This window comes from Mobula birostris, chromosome 3 (genome assembly GCF_030028105.1).
Source record: "Mobula birostris isolate sMobBir1 chromosome 3, sMobBir1.hap1, whole genome shotgun sequence".
Taxonomy (NCBI): Eukaryota; Metazoa; Chordata; class Chondrichthyes; order Myliobatiformes; family Myliobatidae; genus Mobula; species Mobula birostris.
In genome coordinates this window covers 167,225,532-167,243,638 of record NC_092372.1, presented here as the reverse complement: position 1 = coordinate 167,243,638, position 18,107 = coordinate 167,225,532, and the positions used below count along the sequence as shown (strand labels likewise).

At 40.1% G+C, this 18,107-nt stretch overlaps 1 protein-coding gene across 2 annotated transcripts in view; it reads left to right on the top strand.

The window, feature by feature from the left end:
* ankrd28b (ankyrin repeat domain 28b) overlaps nucleotides 1-16,137 on the top strand; it is a 244,085-nt gene extending 227,948 nt beyond the window's left edge. For both annotated transcript variants that reach the window (XM_072253640.1, XM_072253639.1), the window contains 3 exons: nucleotides 225-307; nucleotides 12,362-12,453; nucleotides 13,237-16,137. In XM_072253640.1, coding sequence (XP_072109741.1) covers nucleotides 225-307; nucleotides 12,362-12,453; nucleotides 13,237-13,523 — 462 coding nt within the window. In that variant the 3' untranslated portion in view covers nucleotides 13,524-16,137. The remainder of the gene's footprint in view (nucleotides 1-224; nucleotides 308-12,361; nucleotides 12,454-13,236) is intronic.
* The last annotated feature ends 1,970 nt before the right edge of the window (nucleotides 16,138-18,107 follow it).

The window sequence follows — 18,107 nt, the reverse complement described above, 5'->3', positions numbered from 1 at the left end:
AACCAATAACTAAAAATAATAAAGAAATAATGCGTGCTGACACGGAAAAGTCATTCAGCTCTTTATGCCTTTTATAGTTGAAAACAGCTTCCCAACTTAATCTCACTTTTCCCCACATGATTCATAGCCATTGTTTTTCAGGTATGCACTTCTACACAGACAATTTAATAGAGTATAGATTTGCTGGTAAGATTTACAGTGTTAAAATCAAAATTTTATTTTAGGGTCATGAAAATAGTGCCTTGTTAATACTGGAGAAGATTGTTGACAGAAGCCTCATAAATGCAACAAATACATCATTACAAACGTAAGTATTTTGGATATTTGTTAAAGAAAAATTAAATATTTCACTTCCTCATTGATATATGTTAAAATTTTTTTTGTCTTTATGCTCTCAAAGAATATTTATAATCTTTTGATGTTGGTTATTAGCCAATGATGGATGTCAGGTGGCAGTTAGTTACACTTTTTTAGAGAGGAAAACAAGCAGATTGGCCGGTTTTAAAAAATACTTCCATTAATAAGTTGGTTTCATAGAATTGTTGACTGCCTGGTGCCTCACATAACTTAATGGTAAATTTTAACTGAATGTAGTCACTACAAAGTAAATTCTGAAATGTATGGCAGACAAGCACTGTGTAGGTTTTATATCTACACCATGTTTTGAAAACTACAGTTCTTTAGATCAATATCAATAAAATCTGGTGAAAGGTAAGTGAAAAAAACAATTAAATTAAAAGAATGAAATGCTCATGCAAACTTTCTTTAGGTTTCATCAGAATCATAATTTCTATATTGGCCCATTCTAGGAAGCTTGTAGCTCTGGTTAGCAAACCTAAAATAATCAAAACAACACAACAGCTCTAAAGCCAGAAAATCTTACCCAATTAGTGCTGCATCCTACTGTTCTTTTTTTTCTTCCAATAGCAATTCAGAAAAGAGTTATGGTTCAAGCTAATGAAAGGTCGCTGACCTAAAAGTCTTTTTCTCTCTCCTTAAAAGGATGCTGAAGGCAGTAACCCTCCTCATGTAATTCACCTGCACCACATATTAGAAACTGCAATTGGAATTAAGGCACTCTTTGTCATCTGCCACAGGCACAACAGGCCAAATGGTCACCTCCTATGTTTTAAATGTTCTACATGCTGTCTGACCTGCTAAGTTTGTTTTCCAGTATTTTCTGTGTTTACACATTAGAGAATAAATACAGGATGTTTAGATGGAACAGTCAAACAGCATTGCAAAATTAATGAATTCCCGTGTTAGAGTCTGGAAGGGCAATAGAAAGGTTAGGTGTTTTTCCTTATTTAAATATTTGAACGATAAAGGAACTGAAGGCTGTAGGAACAGATTTGGCACATCACAGGCACATCAGTGGAGGGGTTGTGTAAAATGTCAATGTCTGTTTGGTCTCCTTGAAGTACAGTAAGCTGTATTGTGAACTGTACCTGTAGCAAACTTTGTATATCATTTGGGGCCTTGAATGATGAAAATAAAGGCGAAATATGTGCCCTAAGTTGTTAACTATTTCCAGCACTCCATTTGCTTCTGAATTACATGTATTTCTTTGTTTAATAAAATTTTTATTATATCATGATATAAAATGGTAGATCTTAAAACTTTGAATTAAAAAAAATACTACAAATACCTGATGATGTTAGATAATAAATGTCATCAGAACATTTTAAAATCTGAAAACATTTTATCCAGTCATGTGCAGATATACAGTAATGGCTGGTCGCCCATATATGAGATTTTCCATGAATCCAATACTGATAGAAGTATTGCCAATGAAAGTGGACAGAGAAACGTCAATGATTGAGTTTGTGAACCTCCATCTGAACCACCAGTATTGGAAAGAGGTCACAAACCCAAAACATTAACAGTTTCTCTTTCCACAAACTGTCTGACCTGCTGAGTTTTTAATGTGAGATTTCCAGCATTTGCAATTTCTTTTTTTTTCATTGTTAGTGAAACTATTTTCTTGCATTGTCTCTCATAAAGATATAATTGCGCAGTTATATAATGGCCTCTGGGATTGCCTTAGTATTGCTGGGGCCGAGGGGCCAGAATTATTGAGGTCCATCTAGGAGTGCTTTTTGACTCCGTATCATCTACCTGCTGAACCGTGTCTACGCCCACCTGGACAAGCCAGCGAGCACTGTGAGGGTCATGTTTTTTGGCTTCTCCAGTGCGTTCAACACCATCCGCCCTGCTCTGCTGGGGGAGAAGCTGACAGCGATGCAGGTCGATGCTTCCCTGGTATTATGGATTCTTGATTACCTGACTGGCAGACCACAGTACGTGTGCTTGCAACACTGTGTGTCCGACAGAGTGATCAGCAGCACTGGGGCTCCACAGGGGACTGTCTTGTCTCCCTTTCTCTTCACCATTTACACCTCGGACTTCAACTACTGCACAGAGTCTTGTCATCTTCAGAAGTTTTTGGATGATTCTGCCACAGTTGGATGCATCAGCAAGGGAGATGACACTGAGTACAGGGCTACTGTAGGAAACTTTGTCACATGGTGTGAGCAGAATTATCTGCAGCTTAATGTGAAAAAGACTAAGGAGCTGGTGGTAGACCTGAGGAGAGCTAACGTACCGGTGACCCCTGTTTTCATCCAGGGGGTCAGTGTGGACATGGTGGAGGATTACAAATACCTGGGGATACGTATTGACAATAAACTGGACTAGTCAAAGAACACTGAGGCTGTCTACAAGAAGGGTCAGAGCCGTCTCTATTTCCTGAGGAGACTGAGGTCCTTTAACATCTGCCGGACGATGCTGAGGATGTTCTATGAGTCTGTAGTGGCCAGTGCTATCATGTTTGTTGTTGTGTGCTGGGGCAGCAGGCTGAGGGTAGCAGACAGCAACAAAATCAACAAACTCATTCGTAAGGCCAGTGATGTTGTGGGGATGGAACTGGACTCTCTCACGGTGGTGTCTGAAAAGGGGATACTGTCTAAGTTGTATGCCATCTTGGTCAATGTCTCCCATCCACTACCTAATGTACTGTGTGGGCACAGGAGTACATTCAGCCAGAGACTCATTCCACTGAGATGCAGCACAGAGCGTCATAGGAAGTCATTCCTGCCTGTGGCCATCAAACTTTACAACTCCTCCCTTGGAGGGTCAGACACCCTGAGCCAATAGGCTGGTCCTGGACTTATTTCATAATATACTGGCATAATTTACATATTACTATTTAATTATTTATGGTTCTATTACTATTTATTATTTATGGTGCAACTGTAACGAAAACCAATTTCCCCCGGGATCAGTGAAGTATGAATATGACTATGTAGATAGACCAGGGAAGGAAGAAGATTTGGAAAGGGTCCAGAGGCGGTTCACAAGGATGATTTCGAGAATGAAAGGGTTATCATACGAGGAACGTTGAAGGCTCTGGGTCTATACTCGCTGGAATTTAGAAGGATGAGGGAGGATCTCATTGAAGCCTTTCAAATATTGAAAGGCCTAGACAGAGTAGATGTAGAAAGGATGTTTCCCATAGTGAGGGAGTCTAGGACAAGAGGGCACAGCCTCAGGATAGAGGAGAGTCCATTTCAAACAGGATTGCAGAGAAATTTCTTTAGCCAGAGGGTGGTGAATTTGTTACCATAGGCAGCTGTGGAGGCCAGGTCGTTGGGTGTATTTAAGGCAGAGATTGATAGGTTCTTGATTGGACATGGCACCAGTGGTTATGGGGAGAAGGCAAGGGAATGACGTTGAGGAGGGGAAAAAAGGACCAGCCATGATTGAATGATAGAGCAGACTCGATGGGCCAAATGGCCTAATTCTGCTCCTCTGTCTTATGGATGTTGGCTAATGTAGTTTCAAGTGGAGGGAGTGTCGTGGTAACATTCTGCAGATGGTGGGCATATCTCTGTATATTTTTAAATGTTAATGGAAAAAGATAGGGATGAGCCAATAATTAAGCTCGTAAATTGAGGATAGAATGGAGGACCAAGCAAAGGCAGATTGGGACAATCTACTTGCAGGTAAGTCTATATCTACACCCTGGGAAGCATTTACAGTAGCATGCAAAAGCTTGGGCACCCCCTGGTCAAAATTTTCTGTTACTGTGAATAGCTAAGCGAGTAAAAGATGAACTGATACCCAAAAGGCATGAAGTTAAGGGTGACACATTTCTTTAATATTTTAAGCAAGAAAACTTTTTTATTTCCATCTTTTACAGTTTCAAAATAACAAAAAAGGAAAAGGGCCCAAAGCAAAAATTCGGGCATTCTGCATGGCAGTACTTAGTAACACCCCCTTTGGCAAGTATCACAGCTTGTAAACGCTTTTTGTAGCCAGCTAAGAGTCTTGCAATTTTTGTTTGGGGGATTTTTGCCCATTCTTCCTTGCAAAAGGCTTCTAGTTCTGTGAGATTCTTGGGCTGTCGTGCATGCATTGTTCTTTTGAGGTCTATCCACAGATTCTGGATGATGTTTGGGTCAGGGGACTGTGAGGGCCATGGCAAAACCTTCAGCTTGTGCCTCTTGAGATAGTCCATTGTGGATTTTGAGGTGTGTTTGGGATCATTATCCTGTTGTAGAAGCCATCCTCTTTTTATCTTCGGCTTTTTTTTTTACAAACAGTGTGATGTTTGCTTCCAGAATTTTCTGGTATTTAATTGAATTCATTCTTCCCTCTACCAGTAAATGTTCCCCATGCCACTGGCTGCAGCACAAGCCCAAAGCATGATGGATCCACCCCCCATGCTTAATAGTTGGAGAGGGGTTCTTTACATGAAATTCTGCACCCTTTTTTCTCCAAAAGTACTTTTGCTCATTGTGGCCAAAAAGTTCTATTCAAAAGGTTCAAAGGAACATCTAAACAAGCCTGATGCATTTTGGAAACAAGTCCTGTGGACTGAAGAAATTAAAATAGAAGATTTTGGCCATGATGAGCAAAGGTATATTTGCAGAAAAAAAGGGTGCAGAGTTTCATGAAAAGAACCCCTCTCCAACTGTTAAGCACGGGAGTCATGCTTTGGGCTTGTGTTGCAGCCAGTGGCACAGGGAACATTTACTGGTAGAGGGAAGAGTGAATTCAATTAAATACCAGCAAATTCTGGAAGCAAACATCACACCATCTGTAAAAAAGCTGAAGATGGAAAGAGGATGGCTTGTACAACAGGATAATGAACCTAAACACACTTCAAAATCCACGGTGGACTACCTCAAGGGGTGCAAGTTGAAGGTTTTGCCATGTTCCTCACAGTCCCCCAACCTAAACATCATCAAGAATCTGTGAATAGACCTCAAAAGAGCAGTGCATGCAAGACGGCCCTAGAATCTCACAGAACTAGAAGCCTTTTGCAAGGAAGAATAGGCGAAAATCCCTCAGACAAGAATTGAAAGACTCTTAGCTGGCTACAAAAAGCGTTTACATGCTGTGATACTTGCCAGAGGGGGTGTTACTAAGTATGCCATGCAGGGTGCCCAAACTTTTGCTTCGGGCCCTTTTCCTTTCTTGCTATTTTGAAACTGTAAAGGATGGAAATAAAAAGTTTTCTTGCTTAAAATATTAAAGAAATGTGTTATCTTTAACAAACACAAGGAATTCTGCAGATGCTGGAATTTCAAGCAACACACATCAAAGTTGCTGGTGAACACAGCAGGCCAGTCAGCATCTCTAGGAAGAGGTACAGTTGACGTTTCGGGCCAAAATCCTTCGTCAGGACTAATTGAAAGAAGAGCTAGTAAGAGATTTGAAAGTGGGAGGGGGAGGGGGAGATCCAAAATGACAGGAGAAGACAGTAGGGGGAGGGATGGAGCCAAGAGCTGGACAGGTGATTGGCAAAAGGGATATGAGAGGATCATAGGACAGGAGGCCCAGGGAGAAGGAAAAGGGGGAGGGGGGGGGGAAACCCAGAGGATGGGCAAGGAGTATAGTGAGAGGGACAGAGGGAGAAAAAGGAGAGAGAGAGAAAGAATGTGTGTATATAAATAAATAACGGATGGGGTACAAAGGGGAGGTGGGGCATTAGGGGAAGTTAGAGAAGTTAATGTTCATGCCTTCAGGTTGGAGGCTACCCAGACGGAATATAACGTGTTGTTCCTCCAACCTGAGTGTGGCTTCATCTTTACAGTAGAGGAGGCCGTGGATAGACATATCAGAATGGGAATGGGAATGGGACGTGGAATTAAAATGTGTGGCCACTGGGAGATCCTGCTTTCTCTGGCGGACAGAGCATAGGTGTTCAGCAACTTTATGCCTTTTGGAAATCAGTTTAACTTTTACTCGTTTAGCTATTCACAGTAACAGAAATTTTGACCGGGGTGCCCAAACTTTTGCATGCCACTGTACAAGAGAAATAACAAGAGCTGAAGGCCAACATGTCTCCTAAGGAGTCAAAGCCCAGTGTAATAAGCGTCGGGAACCTCGGATGTTGAGGAACGTCGAGGGTTGCGTCAAGGGGGAAAAAAAGAAGCTTGACAATTATAGGAAACTATTGAGAAGGGAGGCCTGTCAGAAGTGTAAAAACTCTAGGGAGAAGCTTTAAAGCAAAATTCGAAATAATAATATGTCACAAGAAATAGATTAATAAAAGAGAGGCATTGATCGTGTGGATAGTCAGAGGCTTTTTCCCAGGGCTGGAATGGCTAACATGAGAGGGCACACTTTTAAGGTGTTTGGAAGTAGGTACAGAGGAGATGTCAGGGGTAGGTTTTTTACGCAGAGAGTGGTGAGTGCGTGAAATGGGCTGCTGGCGATGGCGGTGGAGGCGGCTACGATAGGGTCTTTTAAGAGATTCCTGGACAGGTACATGGAGCTCAGAAAAATAGAGGACTATGGGTAACCCTAGGTAATTTCTAAAGTAACGACATATTCGGCACAGCTTTGAGGGCCGAAGAGCCTGTATTGTGCTGTAGGTTTTCTATGTTTCTATAAACCTGAGGTTATTCTCTCAATATGTTAAGGGGAAAAGAATGGAAAAAGTTTGGCCCATTAGGAAGAACAGGTTTAATCTGTGCTTGGGTTGGTATAGGTATATGACGGTAAAAGTTGGGGTCCTAAATGAACAATTTTATCAGCACTCACAAAAGAAACAGACTCTGTAGTTGGAGAAGGAGTAGGTGAAAGACTGGGGAAGGTCTCCATAAATAAAGAGATGGCTTGATACAAGATTAAGGATATCCAAATGGGATTTATCCAACATTGATGCACGAGACAAGGAAAGAGATTGCTGGGCACTAGCTGAGATTTTTAAGTCATTGCTCCACAAGACTGGAGAACAGTAAACATGGTCTCCCTTTTCGAGCAGTGAAAATCCTCATAATTACAGACCATCAGTAGTAGAGAAGATGCTGGAAAAAAGTCTGAGGGGAGAGGATGAATGATCACTTGGAAAGGCAAGGACTGATCACAGAACCAACATGGCTTTATTTATTTGTTTAGAGATACAGCACAGAACAGGCCCTCCTACTTAACCCTAGACTATTCACAAGACAATTTACACTGACCAATTAACCTAACTAGCAGTGCGCCTTTGGACTGTGGGAGGAAACCAAAGTACCCAGAGAAAACCCACATGGTTATGGGGAGAGCGTACAAACTCCTTACAGACAGCGTTGGAAATGAACACCGAACTCTGTCACCCAGAGCTGTAATAGCTCCGCACTAACCACTATGTTTCTGTGGTGCCCCATGTCAGTGATAAATAAACCTAACACTGATTCTGATTAAAGTGTGTTGATCTGTGACTAAAGTGGCGCCAGCGTACATCAGTGACTTTGTGTGGGCTGCAAGAAATTGTACCATGTTTGCTCTTAAATATGCTCCTTTTGAACTACTTTCCTCTTAACAACAGACTACGAAATTCCATCAATGATCTTCAGATCTCACGTTTGACAGTTAAGCGTGGAGCAAAAGTCACGTCTCCAATGGAACAGTTAGGCACGGCACCTTTAAGGGTCAACGCCATGGCTGAAAACACGGCAGGAGAGGCAGAATTCAAACCAGGCTGAAGCATAGAGAGATAGGACCTACTCTACCTAGTATCTTGTTGCCGAATGTGCAGTACTGAAAAATAAGATTGATGATCCCAGGGCAAGGCTGCTGTATCAGAGGCAGATGAGGCAGATTTCAATTGTTTGTCGCATTGATATACTGGAAAGCAGTGGCACAACTGGACGGTTTTGTGATTTTCAGAATGGATCAAACCATGAACACTAGTAAGAAAAAAAATGGCGGCGTGTGCTTTTTAGTCAGTTCTCACTGGTGCACGGACATTGAGGTTATGTCGGCTTCTTGTTACCATGACTTAGAACAGCTTAAATATAGACCATTCTATTTGCCTCGGAAGTTTTCATCCGTGATCCTGACTGCAATTTACATACCACCACAGGTCTTGATTATAAGCAAGCACTTGTGAAATTGCACAATGTTGTTTGCAGGTAAGAAACAGCCCATCCCGACGCATTTCAAATTATAATCAGTGACTTTAATCAGGTTTGTTTCAAGAAAACACTGCCCAATTATCACCAACATGTAACCTGTTGCAGCAGATGTCCCAATACACTCGACACTGCTACACTATGATAAGGAATGCCTATCGTTCCTTCCCAAGACCACATATCGCAAGTCAGATTATTTGGCTGTACTCCTACTATCTGCATACAGACAGAGCCTAAAGTGCAAGGCTCCAGAGATCAAGACAACTAAGAGGTGGTCGCAGGAGGCAGAGAAACAATTATAGGATTGCCTTGAGTCAGTGGACTGGGCCGTGTTCAAGAACTCATCCGAGGACCTGAATGACTACACCAGGGTCATTACCGACTTTATTAAAGCAGTTGTGGATAAGTGTGTCCCTATGAAATCGTCCAGGGTTTTTTGCAATCAGAAGCCCTGGATGAACAATGAAATCCAAAATCTGTAGAGAGCCAGATCAGAGGTATTCAAGTCTGGAGATCGAGAACGCTACAAGAGATGCAGGTATGATCTCCAGAAAGACATCTCTTGGGCAAGGTTGAGATTTAGTACTGGACTGGAATCAATGAGGGATGGTCAACAGCTGTGGCAGGGTTTGAGTGCCATAACCTCCTACAAAGTTATATCTTGCGACATTGGGGACAGAAGAGCTTCACTTCCAGATGAGCTCAATGCCTTCTTTGCTTGCTTTGATCACCAGAACAGTGAGAAACCATCGTGTACCCCTATGTCTCCCAATGATCCTTTGGTCTCAGTCTCTGAAGATGACTTGCAGTCTGCCTTCGAGAGAGTGAATCCAAGGAAAGCATCTGGTCCAGACAGAGTACCTGGCTGAGTACTGAAGACCTGTGATGACTAACTGGCTGGTGTATTCACAGATATCTTCAACCACTTGCTCTGGCCGTGTGTGGTACCGACCTGCTTCAGACAGGCCTCAATTATACCAATGCCCAAGAGCATAGCAACCTGTCCAAATGACTACCGCTCAGTGGCACTTACATCCACTGTGATGACGTGTTTTGAGAGGTTGGTGCTAGTGCACATCAGCTCCTGTCTCAGTGGCCACTTAGATCTGCTCCAATCCAAAGCAACAGGTCTACAGTAGATGCTATCTCGTTGGCTCTTCATACAGCCCTGGAACATCTGAACAGCAAAGATGCATACATCGGAATGCTCTCTCAATTACAGCACAGCATTTAACACCATTATCCCCTCAAAACTGATCAGTAAACTCCAAGACCTGGGCCTCAATACCCCCTTGGATCCTGGATTTCCTCACTTGTAGACCCCAGTCAGTTTGGATTGGCAAAAACATCTCCATGGTCTCAATTAGCACAGGTGCACTGCAGGGATTTGTACTTCGCCCCAGCTCTACTCGCTTTACACCCTTGACTATATGGCTAAGTGCAGCAGCAAAACCATATACAAGTTTGATGATGACACCACTGTTGTGGGCTGTATCAAAAGTGTGATGAATCAGCTTACAGGAGGGAGATTGAAAACTTGGCTGAATGGTGTAACAACAACAACAACAACCTCTCACTCAATGTCAATAAGACCAAGGAATTGATTGTGGACTTCAGAGAAGGAAAACAGAGGTCAATGAGCCAGTAATCTTCAGAGGATCAAAGATGAAGAGGATCATTAATGTTAACTTACTGGGTGTCAATATCTCAGAGGACCTGTCCTGGACCCATCATATAAATATTATTGTGAAGAAAGCCTGGTACCACCTCTATTTCCTCAGGAGTCTGCGGAGATTCAGCATGTCAGTAAAAACCTTGGCAAACTTCTATAGATGTGTGGTGGAAAGTGTGCTGACTGGCTGCATTATGGCCTGGTAGAGGAACACCAATGACTTTGAGTGGAAAATCCTACAAAAGGTTGTGGATTCAGCCCTCTATATCACAGATAAAACCCTCCCAACCATTGAACACATCTACATGAAACATTGCTGTAGGAAAGGCTACAGAAACTCACCAACCAGTCAATGCTCTTTTCTCATTGCTAACATCATGTAGATGGTACAGGTGCCTCAGGACTTGCACCAGCACATTCAAGAACAATTACTACCCCTCAACCATCAGGCTCTTGAACAAAAGGGATAACTACACTGATTCAAGGACTCTTTTATCTTGTTATTTCATGCTCATTATTTATTGCTGTTTGTTTATATCTGCATTTGCACTGTTTGTTGTCCATTGATCCTGTTTACAGTTACTGTTCAATAGATTCGCAAAATGTGCCTGCTGAAGAAGAATCTTAGGGTTGTATGTGGTGACATGTATGTACTCTGATAATAAAATTTGCTTTGAACTTTGAGGACAAGATAGCCAATATGATTTACTTGCTTTCACTGTAGCCTTTGATAAGAACCCACACGGAGACAAGCTCAAGAAGTTCCAAAATTGGTTTGGCAATAAAAGGACAGAATAGAGAGTTGTTTTGTGATTGGATGCCTGTGTCCCATAAAGGTTGTTGTTGGGACCCTTGTTGTTTGTAATGTACTTGTGAATGACTTGGATGTCGAAGTCATGATCAGTAAGCTCGTGGATGACATGAAGATTGGCGGAGTTGTTAATAGTGTGAAAGATTGTCTTAGGCTGCAGAGTGAAATTTATGTTTTAGTGAAATAGATTTAATATAACATTTGGAGTTTAATGTGGATACATGTGAGGTGTTACATTTTCTGAGCATTAGTGAGGCTAGAACATACACCATGAATAGTAGGGACTTCGGAAATACAGAAGATTCCAGTGAATTGGGACACACTGGGACCAGTATATTTTGGTCCAATTAAGCAGCTGCTCCCAATTTTCCAACGTTTCATCAAAAGGGTATAAAAAGACAAATTGCTATTTAACTGAGTAACAAATTATGTATTTAAAAGAAATACAGAACAAATTAGAATACTACTACAGTACTATAAAACTGTATTAGTCTCTAATAGATATCATCAGAGGAATTCATCCAGTGTATACTGCTGTTTTCTTTTGATTGACTGTGAATGAACAAAATCAGCAGATACCTGGTGCAGATAATGACTCCCTTCATACAATGCTTTCGATGATTGCATCCTCCAAGTCTTCATTTTCATTGTAACATTCATGATTGTCAATATCTTCAAATTCTTCATAGTTCCTAACTTATTGAAGTAATAAAATCCCTTTCATTTTCATTTGCTGATGTTTTTGGCATCTAAAGCCTGAATGCTTGAAACCACAGTGAGCAAAACAATTCTGAATTGTTGTACTACTAACTTCTTGCAAACTATTAGTGACAAAAATCACTAATTTTTAAACACACGCACCACTGATGCTATTTAAAAACTGTTCAATCTAGGCACAGTGCAGTGTTTAACAGCATGCAAGTGCACACAACTGATGCATGTTAGAAACTGTTTGACAACAGTCCTAATTAAGTAATAATTTAGCAGGATATACTCTGGGATGGAACAGTTCAGTTATGAGGAGAGATGGAGGAACAACAAGGTCTTTTCTTCCTAGAGCAGAGGAGGTTAAGAGAAGATGTATGTGGCATATAAAATTGAAGGGTATAGATAGACTAAACTGCAGGAAACTTTCCCCATATCAGAGGTAGATAAAGTCAGAGGGTGTATGTTTAAGCTAGGGGTGTGGGTGAATAAGAGATTATGAGGGGGACCTGTCTCACTCAGACAGTGGTAAGAGCTGGAATGCTCTGCCTGAGAGAACAGTTAAAGCTGAGTCACTGACAGCATGAAAGAAATATCAAGATGAACACTTGAATCCATTGAATATAGAGGGCTGTGAACCAAGTGCTTGATAATAGGGTTAATTTAAAAGGATGCCTACTGGTCAGTATGGATGAGTTGGGCTGAATAGCCTGTTTCTATGCTGTAAGATTCTCTAGAAAAATTGCAAATTTTCCTTTTCTACAGACCATTACATGTTGCGGCACGCAATGGACTTACTGTGGTTGTGCAAGAGCTTCTAAGCAAAGGGGCCAGTGTACTGGCTGTAGATGAAAATGGTAAGTTTCGAGTCATTTTAAATTCATCTTGCTGATATTCAAATGACAGTAATATCTGATAAGTAAGTATAATGAACTTTGGCAGCTAACTGCTCACATCGATGAGTAATGCTGGAGGAATTTGTGGATGAATTTGTAATTGTGTGTTCCGTTATTCTAATTTGGCTTTAGTTCATAATAATCAGCCTTCGAGTTGGTCAGGTTTGTTCATTCCCGACCTAGAATCTGTCCAGTAACTTTTTTGCCCTTGTTGGAAAGCACTAGACCAATGTCAGTATTTAGCACACAGTACAGTTTAAAATTGATGGAATACAATAAATGTAGCAAGTAACCTTTATATTGAGAGCATACTGAACTGCAAAAATCTTCTAATTCCTTCTTTCCAAGGAGGCAAGGAGGTAATATCTTGAAGCACAGACTACTTCTCTCTAATGCTAAATTCAACTTAAAATGATATTAACTGAAGAGACTTTTTCCTCTTATGATTAGAGCCTCCACTCTTGAAATTGTATCTTTCATCTGTTTTAATCGTATTGATTGTCAAAAATCATTCTTAACAATTTGCACAATGCTACATAATTGTTCTAATGTTTTCATCAAATTTCTTAATTGTTTTGCTACATTTACTCTAACCTTTAATAAATTCTAATGAAATTTCTTATTAATTGCAAATGCTAACTTAAATAAAAATGAAGACTGTTTAGAATTTAAAATGGATTGAATTATTGTAATAAATGGAGAGAGAAAAACTTACAATCTTTCTTTTAAAATTTTCTGTTTTAGGTTACACGCCTGCATTGGCCTGTGCTCCAAATAAAGATGTGGCAGACTGTTTAGCCCTCATTCTGGCCACCATGATGCCTGTTTCATCCAGCAGCACTTTACCTACTCTAAGTTTTAATACCATTAATCATTACAGCAATCCGTCAAAGACAGTGTCCTTTGATTCTCTACCGATAATGAGAAGCGACCATAGTTCTTTCTGCAGTTTGAACAGTATAGGCAGAGAAGATGGTTATCCATATGCTGAAGATGATGAACTAAATGATTCTGATTCAGAGACCTACTGAATGCACTAACTTCAGTTTTCACAATGAAAACCCTTGCATCATGCCCATAAATAGATGGGTGTTTTTAATATGAGCGCCTTCTAAACTTTGTCAGCCAAGTGGGAAAAGTACATTATATGTTTAAAGATGAATTTATCAGAAGGCTCAGAAGACTGCAGGTCCATGGAACAACAAAATGCAAGCAGCTCGAAGTTTGTAGACAATATAAGAAACTACAGGCTCTTGTGATAAATGCCAATTTTATGTTATTTTAATGCTTTCTATTTCTAGTGCCAGGATCCATTTCAACAGTCTACACTGGTTAATGGTTTGAAGAAGAAGATTATATAAGTTGGGTGGAATAGCACTATCTAAACTAAATGGGGAAGGGCAATCAAATATTCCTGAATCCAGGGCATTACTCCATTTAGTGACGAAAATGGCATTTTAAAAAAAATCTGGTCTACATCACATAACTCAGTTGCATGGTGATTTGCCAAAGGGACCAAATAAACTGATTTTTAAAAAATTATGTAAAAGATTTTAAAGACTTGGCTGTATCTGAAGATGTCTCAAGCTACAATTCTTAGAACTTTGCTTTGACAGTATTAAAGTGAAACTATTCAGGATTTTGATGTACATTTGTAGATCAGTTCTGGATCTACTGGTTTTGCATGTCGATGCTAGAGGCGTTGTGATAGGGAGGGAAGGGAAAGGAATAGAATATTGAAAAAGCTAACACGTCTTTTTCCCTACTGTCCTAGTTTGACTGAAGACCGATGAATGTGGTGCAGCCAGAGTGTTGGATAAATTAATGTACACATCTGCTAGGTTGTTGTGAAAGGCTATCCATTATATTTCATTTCTCAAATCTTAATTTTACAGGTGTATTTTGAAGTATAATTGGTATTTTAAAATTCAGATTTAATTGATTCTGGAGGTAAAATATACCACAAAATGTTGGAGTCTTGGAAAGGAAGATTGCCTGGACTTGCAGAGTAGATATCTTCATTTCTAACTGCTTTTCACCTTTTAGATAATAAACTATTTTGCAGTTATTTAAGTCATGTTTATACAACTGTGTGCTTGGTTTCCAATTACTTCAGTGCCTTCATTATTGTCTGTTTTTATTCTATTGTCTACATTCAGGGAGGGCTACGAATGAAAACAGACCATTTTCTCTGTTAAGACATTTCTTCTCAACACCCCATGTGAAATAGGCAATACTTAGCTACCTGTTGTTGATTAGTTTCTACGTGGGAAGAATTAATCCAGAATGTAATGAGTGGCATTGAAGCGGGCACCATTTTCATTCTGTTTGCACTGCTATAGCATGATAGTACTGGTTTTACTTCCCTTCAGTTCAGACTAAAAAAGCTGTTTGTAAAGGACATTTTCCAGTTATCTGCCCAAATGGATAGTTGTTTCTTTAGTATAAAAAAAACACCACTTGGTACAAATTAGATTAATTAAAATAGTGCTCCTGAAGTGTATCATATTTAGTTTGTTTCATTCCAAACAGCAGGCCTGGAAAGCACTATTAATGACTGGATTCAGTTCAGTTTAATCTTTTTAAATCACTACATTCTTAAAAGTTTACTGTTCATTTCATTCAATAGTTCCTTTACTGGTTGTCAACTACTGTATGAATTTTATTTGTTATTCCACTTTTTTAATTAGCCTGACTTTTCAGCAGTCTCGGGTAATAACCGTTAAAAAATCTTCCATCAAACCATGCTATTTTAATAACTGGAATCCTATAAAGTATAAACTAATTTCTGAAAATGACAAAGCGTGAAACGGGACAAAATTTATGATTTAATGTACCTTCTAGTTTGTTTTATTTCTTTGAAGTTAAGAATATAGCATGTATATAGATATTGGGACTGCTTGGTTACCTACCTGCGTTCTTTAAATACATTGCTGAGATTATTGTATATTTTATGGATAATAAAACAGACGTGAGTTGTATGTAATTAAGTATGTGGTTTAGTGTATATTTTACAAGTATTTTGCGACTGCACTAGAATTCTAAAATTCTCAATATTTTACTTTCTAAGTTGACAATGTAGGTTGCTATTCTACACAATTTTCTGTATGGCATCATCATGCACTTCAACTTGAGAAAAACAATACTACAACTTCCCATACATTTAAAGCATATAAAGGTCTTTTCATATTAAGATGCCCTGTATAATGGAAGTCTTGTTGCTGCAAAGTCTGTCCTGAGATACCTTTCCCATTTTTTACTGAAAAAATTGTTGAGCTGTGGCTTTTTTTTTTCACTTTGTTAACTGAAATGTAACTTATCATGACCTTCCATTTGTACTCCATTACAGATCTCCTTTTAGATATTTTAACTAGATGAGAGACGTGAATTTCAGCTGATAACTAATACTGGTTTTTCTCGATTATTGGTTCACCCAGTGAGCTAACTGTTTCCTGAGTCAACAAGAAACAACTTGTTCAGAACTTTGTTTGATACATGCTGAGTTTTCTCTAATGCTTCTCAGGCATCTTCTGCATTAGCTTTCATTATATTTATTTCAGAATCCCCATCTACACATAAAAATTGTTGCATTATTCATTCACTTCTTTACCTTCATGCCATCTATAGATCTGATATAATTCTTTTAAAAGCTGCTTAAGATACATGTGTATTAAAATGTTATAAATATTTTAAACAAGTTGTGTTTATGATGACATTGGTTTGGAAGAATTAAAAATGGCCAGGATAACAGGCATAACAATCCAAAAATTATTGATTTATTTTGGTAAATTGGGTTTTCAACCAGAGGTATATTTATTAATTGTGCTATTTTTATTGATGGGTCTCTTTATATGTTATGGCTTTTCTACAGTAACTTTAAGTTGTCATGAAAGGAAAAGATGCACAGAGAATCCATATAAATGACCTTTCTAATATATCATAGAACATAGAATAGTACAGCACAGTACAGGCCCTTCAGCCCACAATGTTGTGCCGACCCTCAAACCCTGCCTCCCATATAAGCCCCCACCTTAGATTCCTCCATAAACCTGTCTAGTAGTCTCTTAAACTTCACTAGTGTATCTGCCTCCACCACTGACTCAGGCAGTGCATTCCACGCACCAACCACTCTCTGAGTAAAAAATCTTCCTCTAATATCCCCCTTGAACTTCCCACCCCTTAAAGCCATGTCCTCTTGTATTGAGCAGTGGTGCCCTGGGGAAGAGGCGCTGGCTATCCACTCTATCTAATCCTCTTATTATCTTGTATACCTCTATCATGTCTCCTCTCATCCTCCTTCTCTCCAAAGAGTAAAGCCCTAGCTCCCTTAATCTCTGATCATAATGCATAATTTCTAAACCAGGCAGCATCCTGGTAAATCTCCTCTGTGCCCTTTCCAATGCTTCTACATCCTTCCTATAGTGAGGTGACCAGAACTGGACACAATACTCCAAATGTGGCCTAACCAGAGTTTTATAGAGCTGCATCATTACATCGCGACTCTTAAACTCTATCCCTCGATTTATGAAAGTTAACATCCCATAAGCTTTCTTAACTACCCTATCCACCTGTGAGGCAACTTTCAGGGATCTGTGGACATGTATCCCGAGATCCCTCTGCTCCTCCACACTACCAAGTATCCTGCCATTTACTTTGTACTCTGCCTTGGAGTTTGTCCTTCTAAAGTGTACCACCTCACACTTCTCCGGGTTGAACTCCATCTGCCACTTCTCAGCCCACTTCTGCATCCTATCAATGTCTCTCTGCAATCTTTGACAATCCTCTACACTATCTACAACACCACCAACCTTTGTGTCGTCTGCAAACTTGCCAACCCACCCTTCTACCCCCACATCCAGGTCGTTAATAAAAATCACAAAAAGTAGAGGTCCCAGAACAGATCCTTGTGGGAAACCACTAGTCACAATCCTCCAATCTGAATGTACTCCCTCCACCACCACCCTCTGCCTTCTGCAGGCAAGCCAATTCTGAATCCACCTGGCCAAACTTCCCTGGATCCCATGCCTTCTAACTTTCTAAATAAGCCTACCGTGTGGAACCTTGTCAAATGCCTTACTAAAATCCATATAGATCACATCCACTGCACTACCCTCATCTATATGCCTGGTCACCTCCTCAAAGAACTCTATCAGGCTTGTTAGACACGATCTGCCCTTCACAAAGCCATGCTGACTGTCCCTGATCAGACCATGATTCTCTAAATGCCTATAGATCCTATCTCTAAGAATCTTTTCCAACAGTTTTCCCACCACAGATGTAAGGCTCACTGGTCTATAATTACCCGGACCATCCCTACTACCTTTTTTGAACAAGGGGACAACATTCGCCTCCCTCCAATCCTCCAGTACCATTCCCGTGGACAACGAGGACATAAAGATCCTAGCCAGAGGCTCAGCAATCTCTTCTCTCGCCTCGTGGAGCAGCCTGGGGAATATTCCGTCAGGCCCCGGGGACTTATCTGTCCTAATGTATTTTAACAACTCCAACACCTCCTCTCCCTTAATATCAGCATGTTCCAGAACATCAACCTCACTCATATTGTCTTCACCATCATCAAGTTCCCTCTCATTGGTGAATACCGAAGAGAAGTATTC